Source organism: Colletotrichum phormii, assembly GCF_030913505.1.
Source record: "Colletotrichum phormii strain CBS 102054 chromosome Unknown BDP81scaffold_37, whole genome shotgun sequence".
Lineage (NCBI taxonomy): Eukaryota > Fungi > Ascomycota > Sordariomycetes > Glomerellales > Glomerellaceae > Colletotrichum > Colletotrichum phormii.
Genome location: NW_026851479.1, coordinates 142,930 through 170,102, shown reverse-complemented (window position 1 = coordinate 170,102; position 27,173 = coordinate 142,930). Strand labels below are relative to the sequence as shown.

General features: G+C 52.5%; 11 protein-coding genes across 11 annotated transcripts; 6 read left to right on the top strand and 5 right to left on the bottom strand.

Annotated features, from left to right (window-relative positions):
• Positions 1–243: 243 nt before the first annotated feature.
• BDP81DRAFT_455476 (uncharacterized protein) lies at positions 244–1,145 on the bottom strand (the record flags this gene model as incomplete). Its single annotated transcript, XM_060593066.1, has 2 exons — positions 244–812; positions 866–1,145. The coding sequence occupies 2 exons, from the start codon at positions 1,143–1,145 to the stop codon at positions 244–246; spliced, it is 849 nt and encodes a 282-aa protein (XP_060438262.1).
• An 8,318-nt stretch (positions 1,146–9,463) lies between these two features.
• Positions 9,464–12,557, top strand: BDP81DRAFT_361180 (peptidase S8/S53 domain-containing protein). The gene is made up of 11 exons (XM_060586418.1): positions 9,464–9,542; positions 9,954–10,219; positions 10,276–10,572; positions 10,630–10,900; positions 10,980–11,083; positions 11,146–11,353; positions 11,433–11,627; positions 11,739–11,969; positions 12,026–12,104; positions 12,180–12,251; positions 12,310–12,557. Exons 1-11 carry the CDS (start codon positions 9,530–9,532, stop codon positions 12,317–12,319), a joined length of 1,746 nt encoding a protein of 581 aa, XP_060438261.1. The 5' UTR covers positions 9,464–9,529; the 3' UTR covers positions 12,320–12,557.
• Positions 12,558–13,324: 767 nt separating this feature from the next.
• Positions 13,325–14,849, bottom strand: BDP81DRAFT_508150 (cytochrome P450 monooxygenase; the record flags this gene model as incomplete). Its single annotated transcript, XM_060595695.1, has 4 exons — positions 13,325–13,802; positions 13,866–14,032; positions 14,119–14,421; positions 14,511–14,849. The coding sequence occupies 4 exons, from the start codon at positions 14,847–14,849 to the stop codon at positions 13,604–13,606; spliced, it is 1,008 nt and encodes a 335-aa protein (XP_060438260.1). The 3' UTR covers positions 13,325–13,603.
• Positions 14,850–14,990: 141 nt separating this feature from the next.
• Positions 14,991–15,311, bottom strand: BDP81DRAFT_297961 (cytochrome P450 monooxygenase; the record flags this gene model as incomplete). The annotated part of the gene is made up of 1 exon (XM_060583107.1): positions 14,991–15,311. A coding segment is annotated over one exon (321 nt), but the record flags the coding sequence as incomplete, so codon positions are not given.
• A 750-nt stretch (positions 15,312–16,061) lies between these two features.
• Positions 16,062–17,347, bottom strand: BDP81DRAFT_466182 (C6 zinc finger protein; the record flags this gene model as incomplete). Its single annotated transcript, XM_060594366.1, has 3 exons — positions 16,062–16,648; positions 16,719–17,199; positions 17,255–17,347. 3 exons carry the CDS (start codon positions 17,345–17,347, stop codon positions 16,062–16,064), a joined length of 1,161 nt encoding a protein of 386 aa, XP_060438258.1.
• A 393-nt stretch (positions 17,348–17,740) lies between these two features.
• On the top strand, positions 17,741–19,108 carry BDP81DRAFT_476465 (uncharacterized protein). Its single transcript, XM_060594772.1, has 4 exons — positions 17,741–17,888; positions 17,949–18,312; positions 18,367–18,952; positions 19,019–19,108. The coding sequence occupies exons 2-3, from the start codon at positions 18,122–18,124 to the stop codon at positions 18,815–18,817; spliced, it is 642 nt and encodes a 213-aa protein (XP_060438257.1). The 5' UTR covers positions 17,741–17,888; positions 17,949–18,121; the 3' UTR covers positions 18,818–18,952; positions 19,019–19,108.
• A 145-nt stretch (positions 19,109–19,253) lies between these two features.
• BDP81DRAFT_361171 (methyltransferase domain-containing protein) lies at positions 19,254–20,487 on the bottom strand. The gene is made up of 2 exons (XM_060586417.1): positions 20,275–20,487; positions 19,254–20,210 (listed from the first exon to the last, which is right to left on the bottom strand). The coding sequence occupies exons 1-2, from the start codon at positions 20,295–20,297 to the stop codon at positions 19,385–19,387; spliced, it is 849 nt and encodes a 282-aa protein (XP_060438256.1). The 5' UTR covers positions 20,298–20,487; the 3' UTR covers positions 19,254–19,384.
• A 360-nt stretch (positions 20,488–20,847) lies between these two features.
• On the top strand, positions 20,848–21,633 carry BDP81DRAFT_466179 (transmembrane adaptor Erv26; the record flags this gene model as incomplete). The annotated part of the gene is made up of 3 exons (XM_060594365.1): positions 20,848–20,917; positions 20,991–21,224; positions 21,296–21,633. The coding sequence occupies 3 exons, from the start codon at positions 20,848–20,850 to the stop codon at positions 21,631–21,633; spliced, it is 642 nt and encodes a 213-aa protein (XP_060438255.1).
• Positions 21,507–22,342, top strand: BDP81DRAFT_153874 (uncharacterized protein). The gene has a single exon (XM_060581931.1). It carries the CDS (start codon positions 21,641–21,643, stop codon positions 22,094–22,096), a length of 456 nt encoding a protein of 151 aa, XP_060438254.1. The 5' UTR covers positions 21,507–21,640; the 3' UTR covers positions 22,097–22,342.
• BDP81DRAFT_153879 (uncharacterized protein) lies at positions 22,268–23,290 on the top strand. The gene has a single exon (XM_060581932.1). The coding sequence runs from the start codon at positions 22,588–22,590 to the stop codon at positions 23,119–23,121; it is 534 nt and encodes a 177-aa protein (XP_060438253.1). The 5' UTR covers positions 22,268–22,587; the 3' UTR covers positions 23,122–23,290.
• Positions 23,291–23,834: 544 nt separating this feature from the next.
• BDP81DRAFT_153868 (short-chain dehydrogenase) lies at positions 23,835–25,116 on the top strand. The gene has a single exon (XM_060581930.1). The coding sequence runs from the start codon at positions 24,003–24,005 to the stop codon at positions 24,996–24,998; it is 996 nt and encodes a 331-aa protein (XP_060438252.1). The 5' UTR covers positions 23,835–24,002; the 3' UTR covers positions 24,999–25,116.
• The last annotated feature ends 2,057 nt before the right edge of the window (positions 25,117–27,173 follow it).

Sequence of the window (27,173 nt, the reverse complement as noted above, 5' to 3'; positions counted from 1 at the left end):
CGGCCTGAGATAGTCATGGCATGTTGCAATCAGCCACCTATCCGTTGAGACTAGACTAAAGTAGCATAGTCGAAATTCCTCCTTGCGGGGTTAAGCTCCGGGCTGCAATCTCAAGGGGCCTCGGTGCTTGGCATTGCCCCGACGATCTAATTGCCTTCTTTGGAAGGGGTATGGGACCATCTGTTAATGTGTCGTTTGCCAATAGCGACCTACAAAACCTCGCTAATTTTGAGGGCGGAAAAGTCATGCTTTGTCTGTGTTGTCTTTCTTAGGGGAAATGGCGATCATCGAACTGTACCAAGCATCCCAAAACTTGTCAGCTTCATGTTGACCGAGAACCGTCGCCTCGTGACGCGGCCCTCTTACCCTGACGCGAGATCGCACCAGAGTTCTTCTGAATGTGTCGACCAACGATGCAGTTGTCTGCCTCTCTTTGGGAAGTTCAGGCGCCCGTTCTAACACCCGAGCTTGGAGTGTCATGATCTGATCAAAGACCAAACCGGGTTTCCTGAACATCTTCGGCTCGAACGGCACCGCCCACTCAATTCTATCCATGACCGTGCCGTCCAGCTGCAGCTCATCTCCTTCGAATCTTGCCGATGGTTTGCTCCCATCGCCCCCAGCTGCGTAATCGTTCTGCCACAGGAGAATTCTCTGGCCTCGTTGCACGGTCCAGTCAGGACACCAGGTTGGCAAGCCAGGCATGCAGCTTTCTGTCCTGTTGTGATGACAGAGAATCTCGAGAGTTTCCGATGAAGTGATGGAAGCTTTGACTACATCTATGTAGAGATCTTTGACCGGGTGGCTGTAGTCTGGTTGTAGGAGCGAGACCTCTCCGATTATATGGAACAAGCTGTAGTTATACCTTGTCTCTGGGGTCTGAAGCTTTGAAGCTCCGAAACCTGTAGAGAAGACTGAGCGGGTCTCTTTTGGGGGGCGCCTTTGGAATTTTCCGAATGGCTGTCTTGGTAGTCTCTGCGGGCCGTCATCAGATGACTTATTGGCGTCGAAGCGATCTCTCTCATGAAGTATTCCTGACCGCGCGGCAGGGCTGCGTTAAATCTGACATCTACCAGCGTCCTCAATGCTTCGGAAAAGGATTTACCGGACCACTCAAGGTCACCACAGACGAAGGCAACCTCCATCGCAACTGAGAACTCTTGAATGATCCAGGCTCTGCTCTACCATGCACCGCTCATCAAGTTTCGTAAAGCTTGCTTTGCAGGCTGAGCATTCTTGGTGAATAGTAAAGATGTAACGCGTCGATGGCTAAGCCCTGTTCCCCCCCCCTTGACAAGATATTTATCAGCTCGACAGCGTGTTTGGTATCGGCTGTCCCCACCCCAAGAAAGACAATGACTTTCGACACGTATCTGTACACCGACCATATCCTCTTGACATGGAGATTGACGTCGGCGCGATCGTGTTGATTGATGCAGACTGCATCGATCCATAACATACGGTCTTCATTCGTCAACCGTAGACGACGCAATGCCGTCTTTAGATTCTTGGTGATCATGAACGGCTGTCCCTCCAACAAAATCTCGACATCATTCGTCGGGTCGCCCCATGCATATGACAACTTCCTCTCGCCTAATTTTTCTTGGCATCTACTGTTAGTGTAATAAGTGGGCTACCACCAAAATCCTTAACAGCTGAAAACCCTTCACCTCTCCTCCGGCGCTCTCCCGCGATGGCCTCGCAGCCTCCGGCGGGCTCTGGACCGTTGCCGGCCTCCTCGGCCGGCCCTGATCGAGGCTCTGGACCCTCTTCAGAGCCGCCCCCATCCTCAAGGGCTAAACGCCGCCGCGAAACCGAGGCCCAGCCACTCCGGCCCAGCCTCGTGGGAAGCCAGCCCGACGCCCCCACAACAACCCCCTTAACGGCTAAGGGGCCCTCGACTATGACTGGGACAGCTACTGGAGCTGTCCTTACAGCTCTTAATGAAGAGGCTAAGCACTATGAAGCCCGAAAGGACGTCTTTATGGCTATTGCTCAGTCTGTGGACAACGTGATCTCTTGCTTTGAGGGGCCTAGGAAGCAGATTGCAAAAGAAGCTACAACCTATGTAATCCAAGCCTTGAAGAGGATTATGGGTAACGAGACTACGGCTCCGGCTCCGAGCCGGAAATGGACTGACGTAGCAGCCTCGGCTTCGACTACAGCCGTGGCCGTAGCCCCGACCCGTACCCGAATCCCCACCCGGCCCGAAGTCCAGACACAGAGTCTGACGGAGACCCGGGCCCAGGCTCTATCCCAACCGAAGGAGGACCTCCGGGTCTTTACCCGTATCCCAGAAGAGGGCCTAGCGGCTGCTAGGAAGCACGCCCCCTTCGCCCTACGCCGGACAGTCTGCCAGGCCCTTAGGCTCCAGCTGGCAGATATCCCACATATCTACCATATTGCAACTGGCTACTCACTGAGACCCCTGAATAAGCAGGTCCAGCAAGCCCTCCTTGCAAACAAATAGAAACTAGCAGAGTGTCTTGGAGCCTATAAGGTTGAGACCCCTACTAAGTGGTTTACCTACGTCGTCCCACGTTGCCCTGCTAAGATGTGGACTCTTGATGGCGACGCCCTTGACCCAGCTACTCTGGTAGAAGATGAGGTCCTTGCCCAAACAGGACGTAAGCCTACCCGGGCCCAGCAATCCCGGCTAGGTGTAAACCCTATTACAAACGAAGTCTCCTGGGTCATCTCCTTCTCTGTGGAAGTACCACCCTTCAGACTGTTTAACCAAAGCAGCAGGTCTCAGCTTATCCAAAAGAAGAAGACCCTAATCAGACACGACCCTGGATGCCAGGGATATCATTCGAACCGATACTGTAACCGACAGCCGCTCTGTAGCAACTGTAGCAGGCCCTCGGGATCCCACGAGACTGGGCCCTGCATAGCTAGACCGAAGTGCGCCAACTGCTCCGGCCCCTTCCAAGCTAACCATAAGGACTGTCCAGCAAGGCCCCTAGTGGTTAACGGCTCCCCTACCCTCCCAGACCGGAAGGAACTCTCCCGGATCCGTAAGGCTGGTCAGAAGGCCTATGAGGCCCTCTATCAGAGCAGCCAGGCTGGCACCCAAGCCAGCAACACCCAGCAACCTAGCAACAGCCTAACGAGCCATCAGCCCGGCTCAAAGCGCCCACGCGCCCCTACCCCTACCCAGGACTCAATTGTTGTAGCGGACGTTAGTGATGCGGCTAGCTGTAGCAGCATGGATGAAGATGAGAATGGGGCTGAAGCAGAAGGGCTGCAAGCCCCTGACGACCCAGTCCTACCCCCCCTACCCAGCCAACCTACCCTAGCTACCTCAAGCATCAGGGCTCAGCGGGTGGCGCAGAAGCCTGATTACAACGTTATTAATGCCTACACCCACCTCGACCTCGACTCAGAGCAGTAGGCTCAGGCCAGCCTCCCCACGGGCACTACGAGTCGCCCAGTGTAACGTGGGGAAGAGAAGCCCAGCTCATACAGCTCTCCTAGAGCTCTGCTGGGCGGATCAGATCGATATAGTACTGATCCAGGAGCCCTGGATAGGCTATAGAGATAAGATGCAAATCAACACACACCCAGGCTATAACTCTTATATCCCAGTTGACTTCTGGAACAACAGAGATACAAGACCTAGGGTTATGACCTATATACGCAAGAGTCTAAGACTACAAATACAGCAACAAAGGCCTACCCAAACGAGAGATATCTTATGGGTTAAGGCTGGCAACTTCACTATTATCAACGTATATAGGCCGCCAGGTGAGCCGACAAACCACACGACTACTGCTCTCCTAGGATACTATCCGCCAGAAAGAGCCCTTATAGCAGGGGACTTTAACGCCCGCCACCCTACCTGGGAACCAGGCTCCCCTAGCCGGAATCGGGGGGACGATATTGCAGAGTGGGCTGAAGGCTACGATCTTTCGTTTATTGGGGAGGTTGGGGTCCCTACCCATACTCATAGGCATACCCTCGACCTAACATTCTCAAATATCCCCTTTGCTGAGGCTTATATTAGCCCACACCTGCACCCAGGGGCTGACCACCAAGCTATCACAACAACTATCCCTATAGGCAAGGCCCAGGAACAGAAACGCCAGACTGGCCACCTCTCAGTCCCAGAGTCAGCCCTACCCCGACTTATCGACCTAGTAAGAGCTGGATCCTCAGCCTTACCTACCCTAGGGGAAGTACCTAGTCCAGCAGAGCTGGACACTCTAGCTACCCAACTAGTCAGCCTCTTCTATACAGCTATTCAAGCTGTAGGTAAGAGACGGACAAATCAGGGTAGGGGAGCCCCCTGGTGGACAGAAGAGTGTGCAGAAGCCCACCGAGCTGCTATCGAGGCTAGGCGCCAGCAGGCCCAGGAACCTGGGCTAGTTATACCTCCCCCCATCCTAGAGGAGCAAAAGATCTTCTTAACAACTGTTAGAAGGGCAAAACGCGCTTACTGGACTACTAAGATCGAAGGGGCTAAGACAGACCAAGACCTATATAAGATAGTAGGCTGGCGGAAGGCTGGCTTAGCTGTTAAAGGCCCGCCTCTTATAGTGGAAGGTCAGACAATCGACAACAGCTACGATAAAGCCCAGGCCCTACGAAAGGCCTTACTAGAGAGATTTAATGCTACAGACGACTTACCTGGGGACCCTTTCGCTATCCCAGTAGTTGCACGGCGTCTAATGCCCTGGCAGGATGTGGTCAGCATGGAAGAAGTACGCCAGGCTACTCTAACAAAGACTACAACCCCTGGGATTGACGGGATTACTACAAAGTTACTACAACACACCTGGGAATCAGTAGCTAGGCCTATACAGCAGCTCTTCCAGGCCTGTATTCAAGTAGGCCACTTCCCTCGACCGTTCCGCAAAGCAGAAGTTGTCATGATCCAGAAGCCAGGGAAAACAGACTTCTCGAAGACTGGGTCTTGGCGTCCGATATCCCTTTTATCCTGCTTAGGTAAAGGCCTAGAGCGGCTAATAGCAAAAAGGATGGCCTACCTTACTATCCTAGAAGGGGTTGCTAGCCCACAGCAGGTTGGAGCACTACCAGGCAGGGCTGCAGTCGACCTAACAGCCTGTCTGACCCACGAGATCGAGAGGGCTCTAGACTCAGGGCTCACTGCAACTCTTGTGACAATGGACGTTAAAGGGGCTTTTGACTCTGTCCTAAGAAACCGACTTATTATCAGGCTACGACAGCAGGGCTGGCCTAGTCATCTGATTAGGCTGATCTTCACCTTTACCTCTAGCCGAGCAGCCCGGGTCAGGCTAGAGGATACAACTACAGAGGATTTCCCTCTATCCTGTGGGCTACCACAAGGCTCCCCACTATCCCCTATTCTCTTTTTACTATATTTAGCGGATATCCTAGCCGACGATCAAGAGCTACGGTTTGGCTATGCGGATGATATAGGCTTAGTAGTTACTAGCCCGTCGCTATAAGGAAATGCTATAGCCCTAGGCCAAAAGATCACTCATATCCTTAACTGGGGCACTGATAACAAGGTTGCTTTTGACCCAGCTAAGTGTGAGGCAGTCCACTTCAGCAGGAAATATAACCAGACAAAAGACCTACCAGATATACAGGCGACGGGCCTAACTATTAAGGCCTCAACTAAGCCTGTACGATGGCTAGGAGTCTGGTTCGACAAGAGACTCACCTTCCGTCACCATGTCGAAACTAAGGTGGCAGCGGCAAAGAAGGTAGCCCAGTTCCTACGGCACCTAACAAATACCAAAGGGGGACTCCCAGCAGCCGCAGTACGACAAGCGGTTATTGCCTGTGTCCTTCCAACAGCCTTGTATGGAGTTGAGACCTGGTATGCGGGCCTAACCAAACCAGCCCTAAACAGCGGCACCAATACTAGCAGTAGCACTGCTTTACAGATACCTACAGTTGGTACAGGACAGAAGGGCCTGGCCCGTAGACTTAACAAAGTTATTACAGCAGCAGCAAGGGCTATCCTGCCTGTCTGGAGAACCACACCGACCAGTAGCCTCATCCGAGACGCTGGCCTTCCCACAGCAGAGGTAGCCCTCGAAGCAGCGCGACTACGCTTCGCTATACGCCTGCAGAAGGTTGACCAACAGCATCCCTTGGTCCCAAGGCTGCTGCAGTCAGGGCGGCAACAGACCAGGCTTCAAAGAACAGCTGGCCTTTTACCTAAGTGTCCAAGGCCAGCGCTCCTACAGCCGCAATACCTCCCAGGGTCCTATGACCCTATAGTTACACAGACGAAGGAAGTAGCAGCTAGGATCTTCCAGGCCTGGCTCAAGACTGTGCCAGGTCAGCATACAGTCGTATACTCAGACGGCTCCAAAGCTCCTGACGGGGCTACAGGGTTCGGCTTTGTTATCTACCGCAACAATAAACGTATAGCCCAGGGCTGCGGCCGTCTCGGCTTAGCAGAAGTGTTTGATGGTGAGGCGGAGGGGGCGAGGGCTGGGCTCCGACGGGCCCTTCAGACCTCCCAAGGCCAGCCTATACACATCTGCATCGACAATACCAGCGTTATTCAGGGGATTCGCGGTAAGGTCCCAGACTCCTCACAAGCGGCCTTCCTTGAGATCCAGGAGGTAGCTAGGATACACGATATACAAACCCATTGGTCTCCTGGGCACCAAGGTATTAAAGGAAACGAAGAAGCAGACAGCCTAGCTAAGGAGGGAACAACTCTACCAGTCCTTAGGGGCCAACTAGCTACTCTATTAGGTATCAAGTGGCTTGCTAAAGAGCGGCCAAGACGCCAATATAGACGATGGTGGAAACAAGAGGCAACTCCCCGCTATACCCAACTAGGGCTCAAGGCTACCCTTGCTTGCCCTCCTGAACTTGGCCTCCCTAGGGCTGCCCTTCATCACCTCCTCGCGGCACGGTCAGGCCACGGGGACTTTACACAATATCACCAACGCTTTAACCACACAGAAGCACTACTCACCTGCTCCTGTGGATGGGTTAAGGAGGCAGACCATCTAGTCTACTGCCGAAAGACCCTACTGAGGAGGCAACAGTGGCCCACCCTCTACCCCTACAGCCGCCAGGAGCCCGTAGGACCTATAGGGTCCCTCGATCGCTACTTCAAGGGGCTAATCACTGACTCTGAAGGCTTCCAGGCCTTCCTCTGCGTGACAGACTTCTTCCAGAAGATCTGCCCGCGGTACTAGGAGATAGGTCATAACCTATCCTCCAAACGACAAACTACCTCTATTAAGAAACCAGATGGTTATAACGAAACTAGGGCACCAGTGGGAACTAGGGATGGATAGAACACATAGTAGCTCACGAGCAAGATTTGGAGGACGTCAGGATACGGCGTGTACTATATAGTATATAGCTAGAGCCTGCGACCCTTCACGCCACATACCCTCCGGGAGGTCTGCCGCAAGGGCGGCTGCGCCCTTGCCGCCATGGCGTTAAATAGAACAACAACAACAACAACCATGCATATGACAACGCCTCATACTTGCGTTGGCTTTGCCTCAATGTCGATGAATGCAGCCTGCAGCTGATCGGCTGGGATCCGCGGCCTGTGAGTAAGTGGACGCATCGGAGAGCCCAGGTGAACTCCTGTGGCCCAGATCCTTCGAAATCGGCATCCCTTAACGGCGAGAATAGGGCCATCCTTGGCCCACTATTGTCGGCAGAAGACCGGGATACTTCCAAGGAATATGCGTGAAGTGTGACGGTGTGTTGCCTGCCATCACAACACGGTTGATTGCATGTGTCGATTGATCATAGTTGTGCCGGATGTGTCACGGATGATATCTTATGGCACATGCATCTTCTGAAGATGGGTGCGGCGTGGAACCCCGTGGACCGCAACAAAGAATGAGTAATAGAGGGAGTTAAGGGACTTATACTAATATCGTCCGTTGATTTTGCCCTTTTGAGTGATAAGTTTGTTGTATGTAGCGTTGCGTAGGATAATTAAGTCCAGTCCTTCTGGAGTCCGATCAAGTGCAGCGTGCTGGAACCAGAGGCCGGACAACACCACGAGATGGGAATCGAGGTCATAACGCAGTGGCAAGTCCAACGGGCATTAAGGTAAACCACATAATGATAAAGAACAAAAGCCTGCGCAATTCCACCTTTAAATATGGCAAATAATGCTTGGAGCTATTGATCCCGTCGTGTGTTCCCCAAGACTCGCTCTAGGGGGGGGGGGGGGTGTGCCAAGGAATCGCTAAGAAATCGGCGCGTTAAATGAGATTCCAGGTCGATGCCAATATCTAGTAATAGCTTTCATAATGGACCGCTTGTTTGTCATCAACCATTTTCCGGACAGCGTCTCAGCTTCACTTCGAGTTCTCCGATGCCTCCGCTGCCGCTGAACACACCCAAGTGCCCAAGTGGGTGACACAATAGTTTGCCGCCCAATACCTAACCACTATGCCGGCTATTCCTACTATCTATACTACTCCTACTACTCTCACTATTCTCCTACTCTACTATTCTATCTTTCTTTTTTGTCTATTCCTTGAAGAATGTTCTTTAAGACGCGTAGAATTGGAATATCATGTTTAACAGTGCTAGTAGCTATGAGGAAGGCGCTACTCATGCGTTGGCTGGCAGCCTATTCTTTCACCCACTTGGCACCTTGCGCAGCTCACTTTCTTTCATGGCAGTCATCGCTAGGCCACCGCAGGAAAAAAACAGAGCTTTACTTTTCCTTCAACACGATAACGAGGACTTGCAAGATTGACCCTGCACTTCTTCTATTTAGAACTCCATCGATCACGTCATGATTTGGCGCCTTCTCATTAGATGAACCCACAGTCGGTTCGGGCTCGGGGACGAATTTCCAGGTTCATCCGCAAGCCAAGGAACCGCGAATTCCGAAACATGGCGTTAACGGGTATTTCGGCTTATTTTGGGTGGAAGGCGCGCGGCACACAGCCTCTTATTGCTACCCTACTAATATTCATGCTTCACATAAAGCCGCGGATTCCTGAAGGAGGGGCAGCTGGGCCCTGACTCTATTACATCCCCGAGTCATGGCCTTGTAAGGCTGCTTTACCGCTAGAGCTGCCAGTCCAAACATTATTAAAGTTTCCGTCCGTATGGTTTAAATTATCGGCATCGTGTAAGCGACTTGCATCGTGGCCAAGAATAACCGCATCAACAGTTAGCAGTGAGCCACAGGCACATGGGCGAGCTTTCTCACGATTGCTCGTTAATATGGCGCAAACTTCTCCTGACAGTAAATTGATCGACTAAACTTTAGGCCAAGACGGGTAAGTTGAGATGGCAGCTATGGCCGCAGTTCATCAGCAGCCGCCGACAGGCTTAATGGCTTGTCTAGGACGGCAACGGTTCTATATATTCACCCAAAGACAAGCCGTTTGACACTGTCCACATCTTCCCATAGCTCACTATCCTCAGACATTCATTCATTCTTTACATTCGCTCTTTGAGCATAGTCATTCTTTACCTTCCCTTCGTTCAAATGCATCCCAGCGGCCTACTCTACGGGCTCACCCTGCTATTATTCAGCAGCGGGGCCGTGTCTCTCCCGCATCAAGATAGCAGGAATGATTTAATGCACAGCAGACGTCATATGATGGCGAGACAGGCTCCTGTCTCAAACACAACAAGGCCAGCTAGCACCAGAGCTTCTTCCACACAACCCCTGATCACTCCAGACCCCAGAACATCCACGCGCGTATCATCAACTTGGACAACCATCGGAACATCTAGCTCGGCTCCCACAACCCAGACAATCTCTGGTGGAGAGGTGGTCGTTGCAGTCATCGGCGCAACCTACGTAGCTGGCGCTGGCGGCGGATCCCTTGTGGTTGCCGGTGTCACCCACGCACTAGCTCCCGGAGCCGTTGTGTCAATCATCGGCACCGGGGCTAACGGCGATACTCCCGAGATTGAAAATATCTCGAATCCGGCCCCATCACAGTATTCTCAGACCTCGGATCCAGCTGAATCCAAGCCCCCTTCATCTGCCCCGTCAGTTCCCAGCTCGACGTCGGCAGCACCCACTTCGACATCTGCCACATCTTCATCCACACCGTCATCTACGGCTGTACCAACTCCCTACATCATCCTCACTTCGCAAAACTCCACAAAGGAAGAGATACAAGATCTCAACAGCACACTCTCAAGAGATGCTACTCCCAGGTCACTGAGGGAGGTCATTAGTGACCGCACCGGCTTAGTCGCCATGTTCAAGGCGAACATCACCACTGAGCAAGCTGACACTATGTCAAAGCGTCCTGGTGTAAGTCTAACCCTGCTCTTGTCTATAAGCCTTCACAGTACTTAAGAACTATATAGGTTGCCGGAGTTACTCCCGACGAGAGGTTGGAAGAAGAGCAACCGCCGTCGTCTTCTGCCCCGCCCCCATCCGCTTCGCGCCAACCAACGGCCACTGGTTCACCCGGCGCGCCACAGACAAGTGTTCCTAACCCGTCTGACATTGCGCTTCAATCGGATGCAGTGGATGAACTCAAAGCAATTTCGCAGCCATCTGGAGCAAACATTGCGGACTTGCCTGGGTTCGGATATGCTTCAGAAGCTGGAAAGGGAGTCACGATCTATGTCATTGACACCGGCGCCAATGCCGAGAACTCGGTATGACATATCCAAACGTCATCTCGAGGTCCATGACCAATTACTGACACATGGCAGGAATGGACGGGCATGACAGGAACTAAGGGCTTCATGTATGCCCCCGGCGCGACAAAAGACGAGACCGACTTTTTGAACCACGGTTCGTGCGTGGCCTCGAAGGCAGCCGGACCTGCATACGGTACTGCAAAGGGGGCTGACTTGATTGCGGTCAAACTCCCGGGAACCCTTTCGCTTTCCGCTATCTTCACTGCTTTGATTGAGATCAGCAACGATGTTTTTCAGAAGAAGCTGGAAGGCAAAGCTGTCATAAACATGTCGCTAGGGTCACGTAAGTCTCAACACGATGACCGTAATCACTCGGCATCGTTGCTCTGCATATCGGACAACATGCTAACCATCTATGGCAGGCATTCCCGACAAGTTATCGTCTACCACTACAGCATACAAGCTACTTCTTGTCGCTCTTATGGCAGAAGACATCGTCATCGTTACGGCTTCTGGAAACGATGCTGTAAGGATCCCACAGCCCGTGCATATTTTCGGTTCCTTATTTTCGCTAACCATCTTACGTAGCAATACGGCGTCGATGATGTAACGGAGTACCCTGCCCTCTTCGGACCTACCACAGACATCATCGTCGTGGGCGCAACTGAGAATGACGGCTATCGCGCATTCTTCTCGCAAGGCACTGGTGATCAACTGACTGTTTCCGCCCCCGGCTTTGTCGATTGTGCCTCTGGCAGCTCTGCCGGCTCACAAGAGCTTTACGGAACCTCCTTCGGTAAGTAAGCAAGGGACTTGACAATTCATCGCAAACCTGGCTGGCTTTGAGACATTTCTAACCGGTACTTCATCTTTAGCCGCACCTGCAGTGGCTGGCGTGATCGCAGTCTGGCTGTCTCAAGATGAGCACAAGGCCCGTCTTCAGGTTCCAGGCTCAGTCGCCACAAACGTCAAGGAGATGGTCAAGTCATTGGCATACTCGAGAGTCGAAGGAGAGCCTGCCGTCATCTGGAACGGCATTAACCCTCGCGGTCTGGCATGCTCTGCTTCTGGTTCTTCTGCGGGTCGACGCCGCCAAGCAGCGCCTTCAGGCGGCGCTGGTGCTGGTGCTTGCCAGGCAACATCTGTTGCCTCTGCAGCTCCCACCAGTACTTCTGCTCCAGAAGCGCCGACTTCGACCTCTCGTCCTGCTCCAACGTCGGCTGCGCCCTCGTCATCGGCATCTGCACAGCCATCACCGCCTCCAAAGCCGACGTGGAGTGATGCTCCCCAGGGCTTTACTAAGGTTTTGGAGCGGGATGGAGTCGCCAGTGCCGACTATGATGCCACTTCTGATAGTGCAAGTGAAGGAGTGACGAGCGGCATAGAGCAGTGGTGTCTCTCCAAGTGCACTGGTAAGTTTACCTCGTCCGCCAAACATGCATCATCGTTAACAGTCCTTTCTCCGAAGATCAATGCGCCTCTGTCTTCCTTTACAGAGTTCTTCAACTCACCAGCGGTGCCTACAACCCTTACTATATCTGCAATAGGTTCGTGATCCCCAATACCCAAGAGCCAGATTTCACGCCGTGAACAATGAACTGACATTCGATTCGGTATTATAGATATAACAAGGTGTGGTCTGATACTTTTATCCAAACCGGTACAAGTTCAAGTGACGCGGGAGTAGCGTTCAAGTAAGTGGCTCCAACAATGCCTTTTTCATACTTCATTGACTGACTTTATCGGCAATAGCAAAGTATAGGATGTACCAGAGCCTGTATCTACGCTTGTGGCTCCTGGTCGGACCAGGTCAAGTGACCGAGATCGTGTTAACATGATGTTCACATACCTACTACCCAGGGCACAAATGAGAGATAAACAAATATCAAAATTCTCACGTTAATCTTCTGAATGTTTCGTATCCCCTTGATGTCAACCCGAAACTTCAGAATGTGACATCCTCTGAGCGAAGGGAGTGTCCGGCGTGTCGTGCCTACATGTGTCATTGATCTCGTTGTTTTGCTGCCAGTGAAGACTACATTACCTTATGATAGCATATAGGTGTTTCTGATCACATTTTGCATCTTTCCAAGGCCACAAAGTCGGCTCTGAACAGTTCCCCTCGACGATGACTAACTTAGCTGAGAGATGTCTACTCAACATGTCGGCTGCACTCCATGACCAAGACGTCATATCCTAATCATCAACCTAGATCCTACAAATATCACCCAGACACCCTATACTAAGCAAGACGCTATCGACCTTTCGGTGTTACTCGATTTTTCACACAACTGCCTTATCTGCGCATACTGAGAACTTGATCCGTGTTAAAAGTGGCTTCTCAGACTAACCTTGCAAAGACAACTTTGAATGCATTCTAGGGACAAGGAGCCAAGGCAACAACAGCACAGGCTGCCTGACATTTCCCGAAAGCCAAGTTACAAGCGAGTATAGCTGGTGCTGCCCCTGCCCCAGCAGTTGCTCCCCAGACACAACCAGCAGCAGCATAGCAAGCTGCTACCACGCCCGCGCAACCAGCCTGGCAGGTGCCGTAGGCTATTGGGCCGGCCTGTGCTGCTGGAATATCTGCTGTGAGGAGGAGAGCAATCAAGGAAGGTACAAATGAGAGAGGTTTCATTTTGGTTTGGTTTCTGTTTTGGGGTTGTCATCAAAGATGATGGTATGTGCTGTGTGGTGCAGAATGCAGATTGTCTACAGATTGTCTGGGAGGAATTTGGTTGGCATTATATCTTCCACGAACAACCAAACCAAGTACGTGATATACAGAAGATATTTAATGCCAAATTCTTCCGTTGACGCAATTATCTCAGGCCCGGGAAAGTGGTGTACGTCACTGGAATGCTTCTCTTGTCGGCCTCCCGCAGGAAAAGCTTCACTTTTAACGCAGACTCAAGGTTTGCCCCGCGCATACTTGAAGCGCGGAGATGATCCATCTGGAATACAATACCACACTCTTCCTGAATCTACTGTCATCTATGTCGGCATTGTTCATGAACCCCATCCCTTGCGTCTGACACTTATTTGATCACCGTGTGATGTTTCGATCGAAGCTACCAGCTAGTTCATCAATCTTTGCGGGTTTGAAGTACACCCACAAGGGAGGCTTGTCCCAGAAGAAGAAAACTTTTTGACTTTCGGCCCAAGATTTACTCTCTGGCGCCAATTCCAGGTCGAAGTTCCAGATGATGCGGGCAAGAATCAATCTCATCTCAGCAAACGCAAGGCTAGATGGACCAGGGGTCAGCAAAATCCCAAGAAAATCACAGCACCAATCTCAGAGTAATTACTTCATGCCCAGGCAGTTCCGCGGGCCGTAAGAAAACGGCTGATGCAAGTTCTTCTGATCGTCATCGAAACGCTTGTCATCCAGCCATCGCTCGGGGATAAACGAATCCGGATGAAGAAACTTGGACGGATCGTGATACGCGGCATACTGCCAGATACCTACAGTCGTCTGCATAGCATTGATGTCGGCGTGAAACTCGGACAAGCCCCGTGGTCATGAAAGCAAATTGAGGCAAAACTTACCCCTCAAGTCACCCAGTCACCGGCAATCTGTGCGCCGCTCGGAGGCGTCTGACGCAACAAGGCAATGGCGACAGCAGGATAAACCCGCATAGACTCCTTAAGAATAGCGAGCATGTAAGGGAGGCTCTGGACGCTGTTGACATCAATGTCCTGCTCGCTCTTGAATGCTGAGCGGACTTCGGCGTTCAGCTTTGCGAGGACCTCGGGGTGGTTGCCGAGGAAGTATGTCGTTGCTGCGAGGGTCGTCGCGGTTGTCTCGGAGCCAGCTGTGGTGAGGAGGATCATGTTGTCCCTCATCTCGATCGGGGACATTTCCTGTAGGTACATGATATTAGTAAGACACTGATATTTTTAAATTTCGAAGAAAACGTAGGATATTCATGCATTGGTTCAACGATACTTACGTGCTTCTCGCCGCTTTTAACCAACGCTTGATCAAAGTCTGGTCGGTCCCCTCCTATGGCGAGCCGTTTCTTGAGGTTCTCCTCAGCCATAACCTGGCTTAGATGCCGCTTCTTCAGCACATCCTTGGGGATCAAGAGGAGGAAGTAAAGAGGATTCAGCACGGAGAAGAGAGGGAAGTCACTGATGGCTTGAATCCAAGGGATGATCTTCATCGACGCGAAGAAGCTTTCTACCCACGGATGCGAGGCGGAGTTTTGAAGACATCCAAAAGGTTCGCCAAAGGCAAGATCTCCAATAATGTCAAAAGTCGTCCACTCGAACCACTTGGAGGCATCCATGGCCGCGGTTCCACCTTTACTGTGTTCGTGTACTCTCTGGATGAAGAGACTGATCCATCGGTCCATCAGGGGCTGTTGCTCTGCCATGGCTCGAGCCGAGAACGCATGAGATAACAATCGTCGTGCGGGCCCGTGTCTCTCTCGCGATGCTGAAATGAGGCTCTTGTCCATCTCTTCTTTTCCGTATTTTGGGTCTTTCCCATTCTCGTCTTGTCCGCGCTTGAGGTGTCCGCAGACGTCTTTCCATGCATCGGCGTGTGCAAGTGCCAATTCGTTGGGTCCCACGCGGACGACGTCGCCGTAGCGCTTATGCAGATCGAGAATGGTGAGGTGGGGGTTGCCTAGGAGGATGTTGATTGCTGCGGGTAGAGGTGTAGCTGCCCATAACTTCGGTCCTGGGTATCTGCGTAATGGATGGAAGAATAGGTTGTAGATGACGGTTGCCACCCCGTAGATACTGAGCTGAGGAAGTGGTTAGCTTTGAGTCGGCTTTCGTATCCTCAACTAACATACCGCGGCCGCTAAAACAAGCAGCGACAGGGCAATCGAAGGCATCTCGAGGGCTGAGATGGACTTGGCTGCCACAACCGCTGAAAGGGAATAAACACACGATGATTGGATCGGATCTTGCGTTGGAGATTGTAGCTTGGTGTGATGCTTGTTGCTGGTAAAACCATGGACACAGATGCCGATGGGTTCGATGAAGGCAGTTTTATTTCACGTCGGTTCCCATGAGGTCAACTTCAGTCGTCCGCCGAACGACGGTCTTAAAGTACAATCCACCGTATCAGTCCGGCCCCTGGCCCCGGCTCGGTTGCGCAAGACAGCCCGGCTCGCCGATCAATTAGGAGCTCGGGTCCCAGTTTCCAAGCCGGGGCCCGTTTCCCGAGCGGCGGACCTTGTCTTGGCTTCTCACATATCGCGAGAAGTCCCACGTAGTGTCCCGCCAATGAGAGCCGATGTATTTCATTCTCCTTAATGCATGATGCCTTTTTTCCGACATCTCGGCACTAAGATCTGCGTTGCTTCTTAGCTTACGCCATCCGCATGTCAAGGAGGTGTAGTCGGCGCTGTTCCACGAACATGAACCTTTTGAGTCGTCAAGGATACCCATAAAGCGCGAGTCAACGCCGGGGAATTTGGAGATTATTGGTGTACGGGTGCTCCCGAACGGCCGAGACAGCTGAATAAAACTGTGTGCCTGAGGACGAATCAGGTCCAACTTGGTATATCGACGACCCAGGTTCGGTGCTCTTCATCAAGTGAGGCGAAGGCACCTTCTTTAAGCCCCCGGACCCAATTCTCAGACCACCATCGAGTCGGCAGCCGCTGGATGATCTTGCAAAAGTACGTATAAACAACCAACGCTTCTTGTGATGCATCGCGTCCCTGGAGCAATGCTATCAGATTTCCCCTGTGATCTGAAACGTTACTGATCCAGAGGAACCCATGGAATATGTCTCTGCTCTCCGGGAACTCGGTCAGGACCGCGAAAGTTGCTTCAAGCTCTTCCGCGGCATGCATGTAAGTTGCAAAATGGGCATTCGGCTCCGTGGCTCTTATGCGGGCAAGTAGAGTGCCGAGATATTGCTTCTTTGATGTTCGCTCACGATCTGCGAGCATCCCCGTCGTGTAGCCGATTACTGGATGGGTTAAACTGGTGGTGGTATGTAGCGCCATTGATGCAAGGGTGATTGACCTTGATCCGTGGAAGAATACCATCCAGTCCGGGGACGATGTTTCCTTCCGACTCGGACGACCAAAGATGGCATCCTGGGGGTGATCCGTCTGTGAGATGACTACGGAGGTACCGGAGATATTAGTACCTCGTCTCGATCGAGAAGGGTTAGGGAGGTAGACAACACGTACTATAGAACATGATGAACATCGAGTATAGAAAAAGATTCTCCCGCATCGCGATATCTTCCACTTGGTCTATGTGGTGAATTGATGCAATAGTTGAAGCGGTGGGCGTGTTGTGGTGCCTCAGTGCGTGTTGATAGAGGGCCTCTTCTCGTGCTGGATTGAGATGTGCTAGGTGTGAGGCAGACAGGGCCAGTAAGCTCCGCATGACAAAGTCGCAGCGGAAACCGATTTGCGCCGCATTCCTAAGCCAGAATGTTCGAATCAAGGGGCTGAGTGTCAAGCTATCGTGTGTGAAGAGGGTCCAGTGATGTATGAGTTCGAGATCAAGCATGTCGAGATCCAGATCCCCGCCCCTGTACAGAAGACTCTGAGATGGGTGTGGTATCGTAGTCTCTGTGGTAGTACATGGCTTTGGTGAAGGGAAAGTATAGGCAGTAATAGCTTGCTTGGTGCATTGCCCGCATTGGGGTCTTCGCTCATCACACTATCCCGAAGAGCAGTCAGATCTGGGTTCAATCTGCCTCGGATCTGCCACCTACTTTTACGTGCCTCGTCTTACAGGCAAAAAATCCTGTTAGAACCTTTTTATGAGCTCGCTTAGGTCCGCGTCTTAAGGGAGGCAAGTCTTCCATGCCAAGGTCTGTCGTTCCCAGCTCTGTTGGGCACCAGTCAGGGGGGCTCTGGGGTTTAGATACAGCAGGTTGCAGCCGAGGTCAGGGTTTGCTCCTTGAGGGGTCTAGCTGCATTGGGCTCGGGGAAGGAGGAAATAAAAGAACGAATCGGAAGTTTCTTGATCAAATTGAAGGTTCTCTGGAAGGATTGAAGCGGACGGATGATCTTTGCGGATGTGTTATTGACGACGGACATACGGGGCCCGGGGAAGGAGGGCTCGGATCATATGGGCCCACTTCGTTCTCGTCGCGAGTCCGAAGTGGGGCTACGCTTCAATTTAGACGTAGGACCAATCACCATCAACGAATTGCGTGAAGAGCCTACATGCTCGTGATCGTTCAATAACTTGACGAGAGGTCTCCCGAGTATGCATTAGTATGTTACTGTCTTTCAATCTGTGTTTTGCTGGAAGATTCGTTCAGTCATGCTCGACCGAGGCCTCATAGAATACAGAGACTTGGACCACGGCGAGCATGAGCCGAAGCTCTCGTGAAACTGCTGGTTGGATATCTCGTCCCCTCCGTAACCTCATAGAAAGCAAGTAACTGATACAGAAGCAAGGTACTAGCCCCGGTTGGTCCCAGGCGGCCTATCCGTAGCCTTGGGTGTGGGAGCTTGGCCCTTGGACCCATGTATACTTCCTGGGCTTTAAGCACCGGTCCCCCTTCCGGCCCCGTCCATTCCAAAGACCCTCGCTCTACAACTTGCTCAAGTAGTCTCTTTCTTTGTACGCCATGTTGAAAGTTCTTGCGTCGAGGGCGCCACGCGCCCTAGGACTGGCGACAAGATCGACACTCCCACCGACCAACGTTCGATGCATAGCAACTACCACCATCTTCCAAAAGGCTGTCTCTCCACATCCAACTCGTCGCGAAGTTGCTCTTCCTACACAGTCTCAGCCGAAATCCTTGGTGGAAAATGCCGTGTAAGGAACCCAATTCAAGGAATATCGCCCATAATTAACAATTCTTTTTACCAGAACGACGCTCGACAAACTTGCCAACTGGGGTCGTCAGTCATCTATGTACCCAATGACATTCGGCCTCGCATGCTGCGCCGTAGAGATGATGCACATCGCCGGCCTACGATACGACCAAGACCGATTCGGCTTCATGTTTCGAGCATCATCGCGCCAGTCAGACGTAATGATCGTCGCTGGAACTGTGACGAATAAAATGGCTCCCGCTTTCCGCCAAGTCTACGATCAGATGCCGGAACCGCGTTGGGTCATTAGTATGGGGAGCTGCGCTAACGGCGGGGGGCATTACTATTATAGTTATTCTGTAGTCCGGGGGTGTGATCGCCCGGTGCCGGTGGATATCTATGTTCCTGGGTGCCCGCCGACAGCCGAGGCGCTACTTTATGGGATGATGCAACTACAGTGGAAGATGCGGCAGGGACGAAAGTCGAGAATGCGGTATCGAAAATGAGCTCGACAAAGATTCCCATTCATCTGTTATGTACAGTTGATAGTTGCCGTTTCTCTCATCTCATTGATGGGCAGGAAGAAATAGAGCTTGTCAAGTACATGGCTTTGGTGTGAAATGCAGCAGAGGTCTTACAACCTAGAAGTGCTCTGTGATTCAGAAAGAATATCAATAGAAATAAACCACATTAGCTTGGGTACGTACCTCGATGGCTTCGACTTTCAGATGAAGTGGAAAGGGTTCATATAATCCAAAGTTGGCTCATCTACCATCTACCACATCATGAGTTGGATGCTTGATTTGTCATATACCCCGGTTAGGTCTCCCGGGGCGCTACTGCATCCGCTATTCGACTCATGATGTGGTGAGATACCTTTTCTTTTCAGTGTTGCAAAACAGAGGCCATATTCAGGATCCCCAAAAGGGACAGACACAGGTAGGAGACAAAGATTTTGAGAGGTAAATGAGGGTATCTGATTCGATTTCCGATCTCTAAAAGCAAGTTTTCCATTGTACCCCTGAACGCCATGCCATGCGACATCCCCGAGAACCCGCCAAAGCTCCGTCCGCTTAGAAGGCAGTTCTGCGCTTGCGTCCAGTGTACTTCGAGGTAGACTTGACAACCTTTCCCTTTCTCTCCATCTGCTCCTTCTTCTTCACAATCCACGCCTTGCTGCCCTTCTTGATGTCACCCTTGCCACTCTGCTGGCTAGCCTTTCTCCTCGCGTCCTCAACATCGACGTTGTCCATCCCGTCAACGACGTTTGTGATATCGCCTCCGCGACCGCCCTCTGCGGTACCACCAACAGTCAGAACAAGGTAGAGCTTCACGTTCTTCGTCTCGGGGTCGTCCTCAAGCAGACCGGCGCCGAAGCCGGCCTTGACGGCTGCCTGGGTAATCATGTTGCGCTGGGTGTCGTTCTTGGGGTAGAATTGGCAGACGGCACGACCGCCTCTACGTAATGATGCATAAAGACCGTTGAAGAATCTGGTGAGACGGCCCTCGGGTGAGGTATCGCTGCTCTCGGCGTTGCAGAGCCATTGAATGGCGGAAATGCTAATAGCGGCGTCGAAGGAACCGGCGCGGAAGGGTACACCCTGTCCGATATCCGCGAGAAGAAGGTCGCCTTCCACATCTCTTTGGAGTGCGATGTCGAGCATGGAAGGCGACACGTCCATGCCGACCCAGGTGTGTGGACCGCCATCTTCGGGGCCTTCGGCGGTGAGGATTTCGCCGGACAGACCGCTGCCGCAGCCGACGTCGAGGATGAAAGAGGGTTGCTTGAGGTCGAGAAGCTCGAGGGCACGGCGGGTCATGGATGCCTGGATATTTTGGATGCGGGAGCTCGTCGTGTACTTGCGGGCTTCGGAGTCATTGTAGTGGATGTCGGCCGCGCTGAGAAGAGAGATCTGGTTAGCTAGACGCAGATGGCGGGGTTAGAGGGGGGTCCTTGGCCTACAGGGTATCCTCAGGGCGTGACATGATGGGCAGTTTCTGGTAGAAGATCGACCTCGGATGATCTTGGAAGGAGACTCGCGTCTATGATTGCTTCAAAACAGTCTGTCGTAACGCCGGCGCATCGGATAATTTGGCGGTGAATTGTGTGTCGTGGGAAATCCTCAAAAATTCGCAACTGGGGGGTCGCGGATAGCTATCGATAAGAAGATAATCGATTTTGGCAGGGGCTTATCGATAAGGACATCCCCCGCGGGCGGGATGTGGTGGGGTCAAACCCGGCCAGGCATGTCCAATCAGAGGGTCGCTTATCTCATCCATAGCGGATCAAGGAATCCCCCGACGGTCCGCTACGCGCAAAGGCCACGCTTGCGCAAAGTGGAATTCACGACGCGCCCTGGCCAGCTCCCACTGCCCTCCGTCATAGCTTCGGGAGACAATGTAGGGAGCTTCTGTGCACAAACCACCTCCCCGGCGTACCGATTATTCAACAACTTCACCCACTCTCTTTTAACTTCTTCTCACTTCACTTCATGCCACGTACCACGACGATATCTTCAACATAACGTCCGTCACCATGTGGATTTTACCTTTGGTCGGCTACCTCGGCTCCATCGTGGGCTTCTGCTTTCTGACCCTCGCCATCGGTTCGTCTTGATCCCCCAGTTCTCCCTTGGCATCCAGAGTGAAGATGGTTCCTTACTAACGATGTCTGCCCAGCTTCCGGTCTGTATTACTTATCGGAGCTTGTCGAGGAGCATACCGTCTTTGCGAAGCGCCTTCTTACAAAGTTGATCTATTCGGTTATTGTTCTGCAGCTACTGCTATGCATCGTCGACCGATTCCCCTTCAAGTTGACACTCATGGGAGTTGTCTCCCATGTCGTCTACCTCGGCAACATGCGCCGTTTCCCTTTCGTCAGATTGACTGACCCTCTATTCTTGGCCTCTTGTGGTATGTCTCTGTCTTGACAACTGGTAAACACTCTATGCATGGAAGCTCCGAACTGACGTTTGCCTTTCCAGTCCTGGTGCTGGTCAACCACTACCTCTGGTTCCGCCACTTCTCTGCCGCGCAGCAACGATCGTACGCGAACATGCATTCCTACTACGACCAACCCGACGATGTCCCGAGCTTCACCGAGATCGCCTCCTACTTTGGACTCTGCGTCTGGCTGATCCCCTTTGCTCTGTTCGTGAGCTTGTCCGCTAGCGACAACGTTCTACCCACGATGGGCAGCGAAGACCCCCTACGGGACTCCTCTGGGAAGAGCAAGCGCCAAGGCTTCGTCAAATCCATCGTCGATACCGTCCTCGGTGCCCTCGCAGAAGTTTTCAGAACAGTCGGCTGGGAGCGTAGTTAACCTTCTCATGGCGTCAGCGGAAAATAGACGAATGTCACATGTGGAGCATGTGGTGTGTACAATATGTGGGAAGACTACTATGACGCCGGAATTGTCAGCCCTTAAAAAGAGCGAAAGAATAGATACCCGGAGATTTTCTCCAACCAAAAGCCTACACCCCTGTTCCCAGCCGCCATGCTACAGGCGAGGCCCTTTTGCACTTCTGGTCCGCCAGAAAGACTTCCCTGAAAAATACGGACACTCTGTGGAGCCATTCTCCAACACCTCACTACAAACAGGGCCAATTGTGCTGTCTGTACCAGCCTGTCGGTCATGGCCTACTACGCATGTCGGCCATCTCTGGATTATGGTGTTCTCGGACTACAGCCGCAGTGAGGCGACCAATCATGCCCACCGAGGAACCAAAAGTCCTCTGCATGTCCCCTGCAAGCGAGGTTCTTGTTGGCGGGGACTTGATCTGTAGGGGCGACTAAACGGCAAAAGTCCTCTCCAGAAGGATCAAAAGTGAATCAGGTGCCCACCCAGTTGGCAGCCCTTTGGCAGCGCCATCCGCGGTCGATCATCGAACTTTCTGCTCGCATTCTGGCATGGTCCTTTTGATCCGCCGCCTGCCATCGCTCCCGATTTGATGGACGATATGGTGCTGAGCGGCCGTGCCTTGCAGTAGCCCACGGTACCTAAGGTAGTTTACCTTATCTACGAGGTTCTTCTGACAAGCCCGCGAGTCAGAGATTCCCGGTGTGGGTTGTGACGGAGCCGAGTCTACAGTCGACTCCCGGACCTCACCACCATGGGTGGAAATGCTTAGACTTTTGCTTCTGTCCTGTTTGCGTGCGTTGTCACCCAAAGACCCGCCGAAAAGCCCCTGGTCTTTTTATCGAGGAGGAGGGTGAGGGCGAGGGTGAGGAAGATGAAGAGGAAGAGGAGGAGGACCACGCCGCTTCGCTCCTCACAATGATGAGGAGCGAGGATTGCGAGGAGCACTCATCGCCATTAAAAACGCTGGCAAATCCATTCGAACTCTTCTTCATTCCGTCCCTCAACTTGTCATTTCAATCCACCCATCTCATCTCAATCGCGGTCACGACAAACAAGAAATCACGTCCCCCACTATCACAACCGCCAAGATGTCTTCCAACCAAGCTCAACACCCCTCTCAATACACCACCATCCCTCGGCCCCGACAAGAACAATTCTCAAACGCATTTACATATCAACAACCAAACGGCTCTGACAGGCTTAATACCTGGTTGTCCTCTCCCCCTTCCACAGCGCCATTCCACAACATCGCCGCCTACCGAACGCCGACCTCCGCTTCCGGCAGCGGTGCGAACGTGCGGGGCCCCGCCCCGGCTCCGAGCAGCAACGGTGCGACGTGGGGTAGCGGACACGGCCGTTAGAGTTGCGCGCGGACCTGGGCCTCGCCGAATGCCGAATGGCAGCCACCCGACGTGGAACCTGAGTGCAACTTATTTTCGGGCGTTTTAAGGACGGAAGCTTGGATGGGTATACGGGCGTTAGGGTAAAATGGCGAGAGTCAATTGGACAGGCCCGAAGGCTTGGGGAACAGGATGGTTTACTTCCAGATGACATTTTTCGGGATGCTACTGCGTTTATGGAGCAACAGGACAATCAATATTACCACATAACTTTTCTACGTTTTCCAAAACAGCTGAAGTTGGCCTGTGTTGTAGGAAGCTCGCAGACGATGCCAACGTGATCTACTGACAGACGGTGGTATGATCCCTTACAACCGTTAACTCCGTGCTCGAGGTCTCCCCCCACTTACGGAAATCAAGACTCCCAACCACCAATGGAGTATACCTATCTACGGTAACGCATCCTTTCTCATGCTCTCGTATAGAGCGCCATGTAAGACAAAGGTAGCCATGACCCAGAACGACATGGAGTAGCCCGTCGATGTCGTGTTTTTACTCTTCGGGTGAACTAATTTCAAGACTGTCCGCTTCGAAGCTAACATTAAGTGTGGGCCGCCTTGTGATTCAGGTGCTACCATAGCTCTCACATCTGATTATAATGAAGGAGAATCGATGGGGTATATAGAGGCCGTTCCTTGATTTCCATCCCCCCATTCGAAAGACACTTGCAAGAGTCGATGTCGTGTTTTTACTCTTCGGGTGAACTAATTTCAAGACTGTCCGCTTCGAAGCTAACATTAAGTGTGGGCCGCCTTGTGATTCAGGTGCTACCATAGCTCTCACATCTGATTATAATGAAGGAGAATCGATGGGGTATATAGAGGCCGTTCCTTGATTTCCATCCCCCCATTCGAAAGACACTTGCAAGATAGTTTTCTCTCCCCCGTCGCAAGCCAAGCACCATCAAACCTGTGACAAAACGAACATACCATGGCTCCCACATACAACAACGAAACCAGAGCTAGTGACCTCGTCACAGTCTACACCCCTCACATCGCCGGCAAGACGATACTTATCACGGGCGTCTCCCCAGGCAGCATCGGCGACAGCTTCGTCAAGCAAGTCGCCGTAGCCAAGCCAGCAACATTCATCCTAGCCGGCCGCTCACCCTCAAAGTTCCAACCCCTCATCGACGAACTCGCAACCACACACCCCGATATCAACATCAAGTCCTTAAATCTAGACCTCACCCCCTTCGCCAACGTCCGCAAGGCAGCAGAAACAGTCAACTCATGGGCAGACGTCCCCCACATCGACCTCCTCGCCAACAACGCCGGCATCATGGCCTCAGCCTATGGCCTCACAGAAGACGGATTCGAAAGCCAATTCCAGACAAACCACCTAGGCCACTTCCTCTTCACCAACCTCATCATGCCCAAGATCCTAGCCTCTGCCTCGCAGAGGATTGTCAACATCAGCAGCAACGCCCATAGACTCGGCCACGTGCGCTGGACGGATTACAACTTCAACGAGGGCAAGCACTACGACAAGTGGATGGCCTATGGGCAATCCAAGACGGCCAACAGCCTCTTCTCCATCGCCCTTGCCGAGAGGCTGGGCGCGTCGAGGGGGTTGACAGCATTCAGCCTCTGCCCGGGGTATGTCCCCACGAATCTTGCTGCACACGAGGCGCATGACTTTCCCGGGTTCCTGGAAGCTTTGCGTAAAGTTGATGTGGTGGTGGGGAGCAAGTATATGTGGGGAATGGGGGATATCAAGCCCAAGGATATGGACCAGGGTGCCGCGACGCACGTGTTTGCCGCGTTTGACCCGGAGCTGAGGGAGAAGAATGGGGAGTTTCTTACTGATTGTCACGTTGCCGATCCGTGGAAGGAGGAGGTGTACCCGTGGGCGAGAAACAAGGTCGATGCGGAGATGCTGTGGGTTTTGAGCGAGAAGCTTGTTGGGCAGGAGTTTAGATACTGAGATGGTTTGTGCGTATTCTCTGTTCTCTCTGCTGGAATACTGCTGTGTATAATGTAGCTCTCATCGGACAATCGCACCCGCCAGAGCCGAGCGGTATATAGCCGGTAGAATCAGGGAGTGATAGCGAAAGCCCCCCCGAGATTCATAGAATTCGAACCTCGCAAGTTCGAATTCCGAACTTTTGCTTTTTTTAGTGCAGATATATTCATTCTCTGGTCTCGCTCCGCCAAAATCTTCTACTCACCAGTACCTCTGAGAAGATCTAAACGCGTTCGTACTCGGGGCTTTGTGATTTGAGGGCGCTGCAGAGGCCATAGATCATGGTTGATTGACATAAATTGCAAGATGCAGTAGGGTCTCAATATGAGATCATCCTCGCTTCGATGATTGAAACCCTCACGTGCTCTCCCAATTTTCTTTTCCACAGATCCGCCGGTGCCACGTTTGGGTGGATTTCCATGTCCTTGGGGGTAAGGATATAGTAAGTGTGGAGGCAATACTACTGTATTGGATCTGATGATGATGATGGGAAAAGCTGAGCGCTGGCTGGGCTGGATATCTGGGCAAGGTGTAGGTGGGGCAGCTCCGAGATGTGAAGGAGCTGCCTCACGTGACCCACCTGCATCTGCCACAGTAAGTGACGTGATGCGATATGAGACGCTGAAGGACTCCCTGTCATCGCTTCCCATACGCCCGTATGTATACTTTCCGGTATATACCAGGAACAAGCCCCTGAGATAGAACGCGTGGCATATGCTAGCTATCGTTATGGAAAGTCCCGTTGGATGCACCGTGTAAGACATGTTGTCTAATCCGAGTACCAACTTCTCCTTCTTCTTTACTTCCTTGGGGGCCGCTATGCTGGCTCCCTGTACTTCGTGAGCTCTATATACGTAGAAATCTGTTAGGAAAAGCTGCTCTTTAAAGGCGCGGAAGGTGCGTTTATGTAGTATGGTTTCGTCTATCTGAAATAAAGCTCACGCTTCCTGCTTCTCAACTAAGTGGCGTCTGAAACGGAAGTCGCGTTGCCATTTGATGAGAAGTTCTAATCAAATATCTTGACCAGCCAAGTGGTAGCTACGAAGGCAGGTGGGCAGGTACGTGGGCTGGGATGCCCGAGGGTCTCGACGAACCTCGGAGGGCTGGCGGGGAGCTTCAGCCACAATTGAGCATTTTCGGAGCACTCGCCACACTTCCAGAAGCAACGAAGCTCAGCCACAATGAGGGGCATCGACCTTACCTAATCACTCCAGCTGTGCCACATGATGTTTGCACAGCCACTGGGACTCCAACTGTTTGATGCAGTTCAACGAGTGGCAAAAAATCAACCACCAGCGTCTTGGCGTTGAACGTCGTCGTCTCTAGCACCACGTTGGCTGGCTCAAGTTCCTCCTCACACCGGCCTAGACGGACATACCCGAGCTCTGATTGGGGCTTCGAGTGCCTCCCGACGCGTACGCTCGTCATGCGTAGTGCGAGACAAGGCGAAGAACGAGACGAAGTGCGAGTTTGCGGCGGCCGAGTCAACAAGCTTGACAGGAAAAGTGTGCCTCCATGGCCCTCCATATCCACGGCGGGCTTCCCAGGCGTGCCAGACAGGGAAAATGAGGCTGTGCCACTGCCGAGCTACCGACGTCATTCGTCCAACCTCGACACAAACGCGTTGGTCCCCGTCCCGAAGTCTGGTGCCTTTGCGCACATGGGGTTGCTTTCACCTTTCTCGCTGTTGTTCAAAGTCTTTTCGCCCTGCATAATGGAGACCGAGTGGTCACCTAGCCCGCAGTATCCAGTCTGCCAGTCTCCTTGGGTGGTCTCGGCTCTACTACCTGACGCCGAGTGACAGACGAAATTGCAGTATCCGTATTGCCGTAGGCTGGCGAAAAAGGGTCCAAACGGATGCCTCTTTTTGCTGGGCTGCTCAAGCCAAGCAACATCCATGGAATGCCAACTCTATTGTCGCCGCACCGCCGTATTCCCCGGTGGCGACGCAGTAGTAGGCGAAGCTTTGCCCTTTCCCCACGCCCCAAGGTCGTCACTGGGGGCTGACGACGCGGCTTCGCGACGACTTGGAGCCCAGATCCAGGCACCCTTTCATGGGCTATTGGGCACACTCGCACTTGGGGGGCATGTGATGTACGGTCGACACATGTCTCGCGCTGCAATGCAGGCTTGCGC

What these genes read in the sequence shown, in the direction of transcription:
- BDP81DRAFT_153874 (XM_060581931.1), top strand. Translation starts at nt 21,641, where the DNA reads ATGGCGTCAGCGGAAAATAGACGAATGTCACATGTGGAGCATGTGGTG.
- BDP81DRAFT_361171 (XM_060586417.1), bottom strand. Translation starts at nt 20,297, where the DNA reads ATGTCACGCCCTGAGGATACCCT. An exon ending in TCACGCCCTGAGGATACCCT is followed by an intron (nt 20,211 to 20,274) that starts GTAGGCCAAGGA and finishes CTCTCTTCTCAG; the next exon opens with CGCGGCCGACATCCACTACA.
- BDP81DRAFT_476465 (XM_060594772.1), top strand. Translation starts at nt 18,122, where the DNA reads ATGTTGAAAGTTCTTGCGTCGAGGGCGCCACGCGCCCTAGGACTGGCG. An exon ending in TCCTTGGTGGAAAATGCCGT is followed by an intron (nt 18,313 to 18,366) that starts GTAAGGAACCCA and finishes TCTTTTTACCAG; the next exon opens with AACGACGCTCGACAAACTTG.
- BDP81DRAFT_361180 (XM_060586418.1), top strand. An exon ending in GCTTTACGGAACCTCCTTCG is followed by an intron (nt 11,354 to 11,432) that starts GTAAGTAAGCAA and finishes CTTCATCTTTAG; the next exon opens with CCGCACCTGCAGTGGCTGGC. An exon ending in CCTTACTATATCTGCAATAG is followed by an intron (nt 12,105 to 12,179) that starts GTTCGTGATCCC and finishes TCGGTATTATAG; the next exon opens with ATATAACAAGGTGTGGTCTG.
- BDP81DRAFT_153879 (XM_060581932.1), top strand. Translation starts at nt 22,588, where the DNA reads ATGATGAGGAGCGAGGATTGCGAGGAGCACTCATCGCCATTAAAAACG.
- BDP81DRAFT_153868 (XM_060581930.1), top strand. Translation starts at nt 24,003, where the DNA reads ATGGCTCCCACATACAACAACGAAACCAGAGCTAGTGACCTCGTCACA.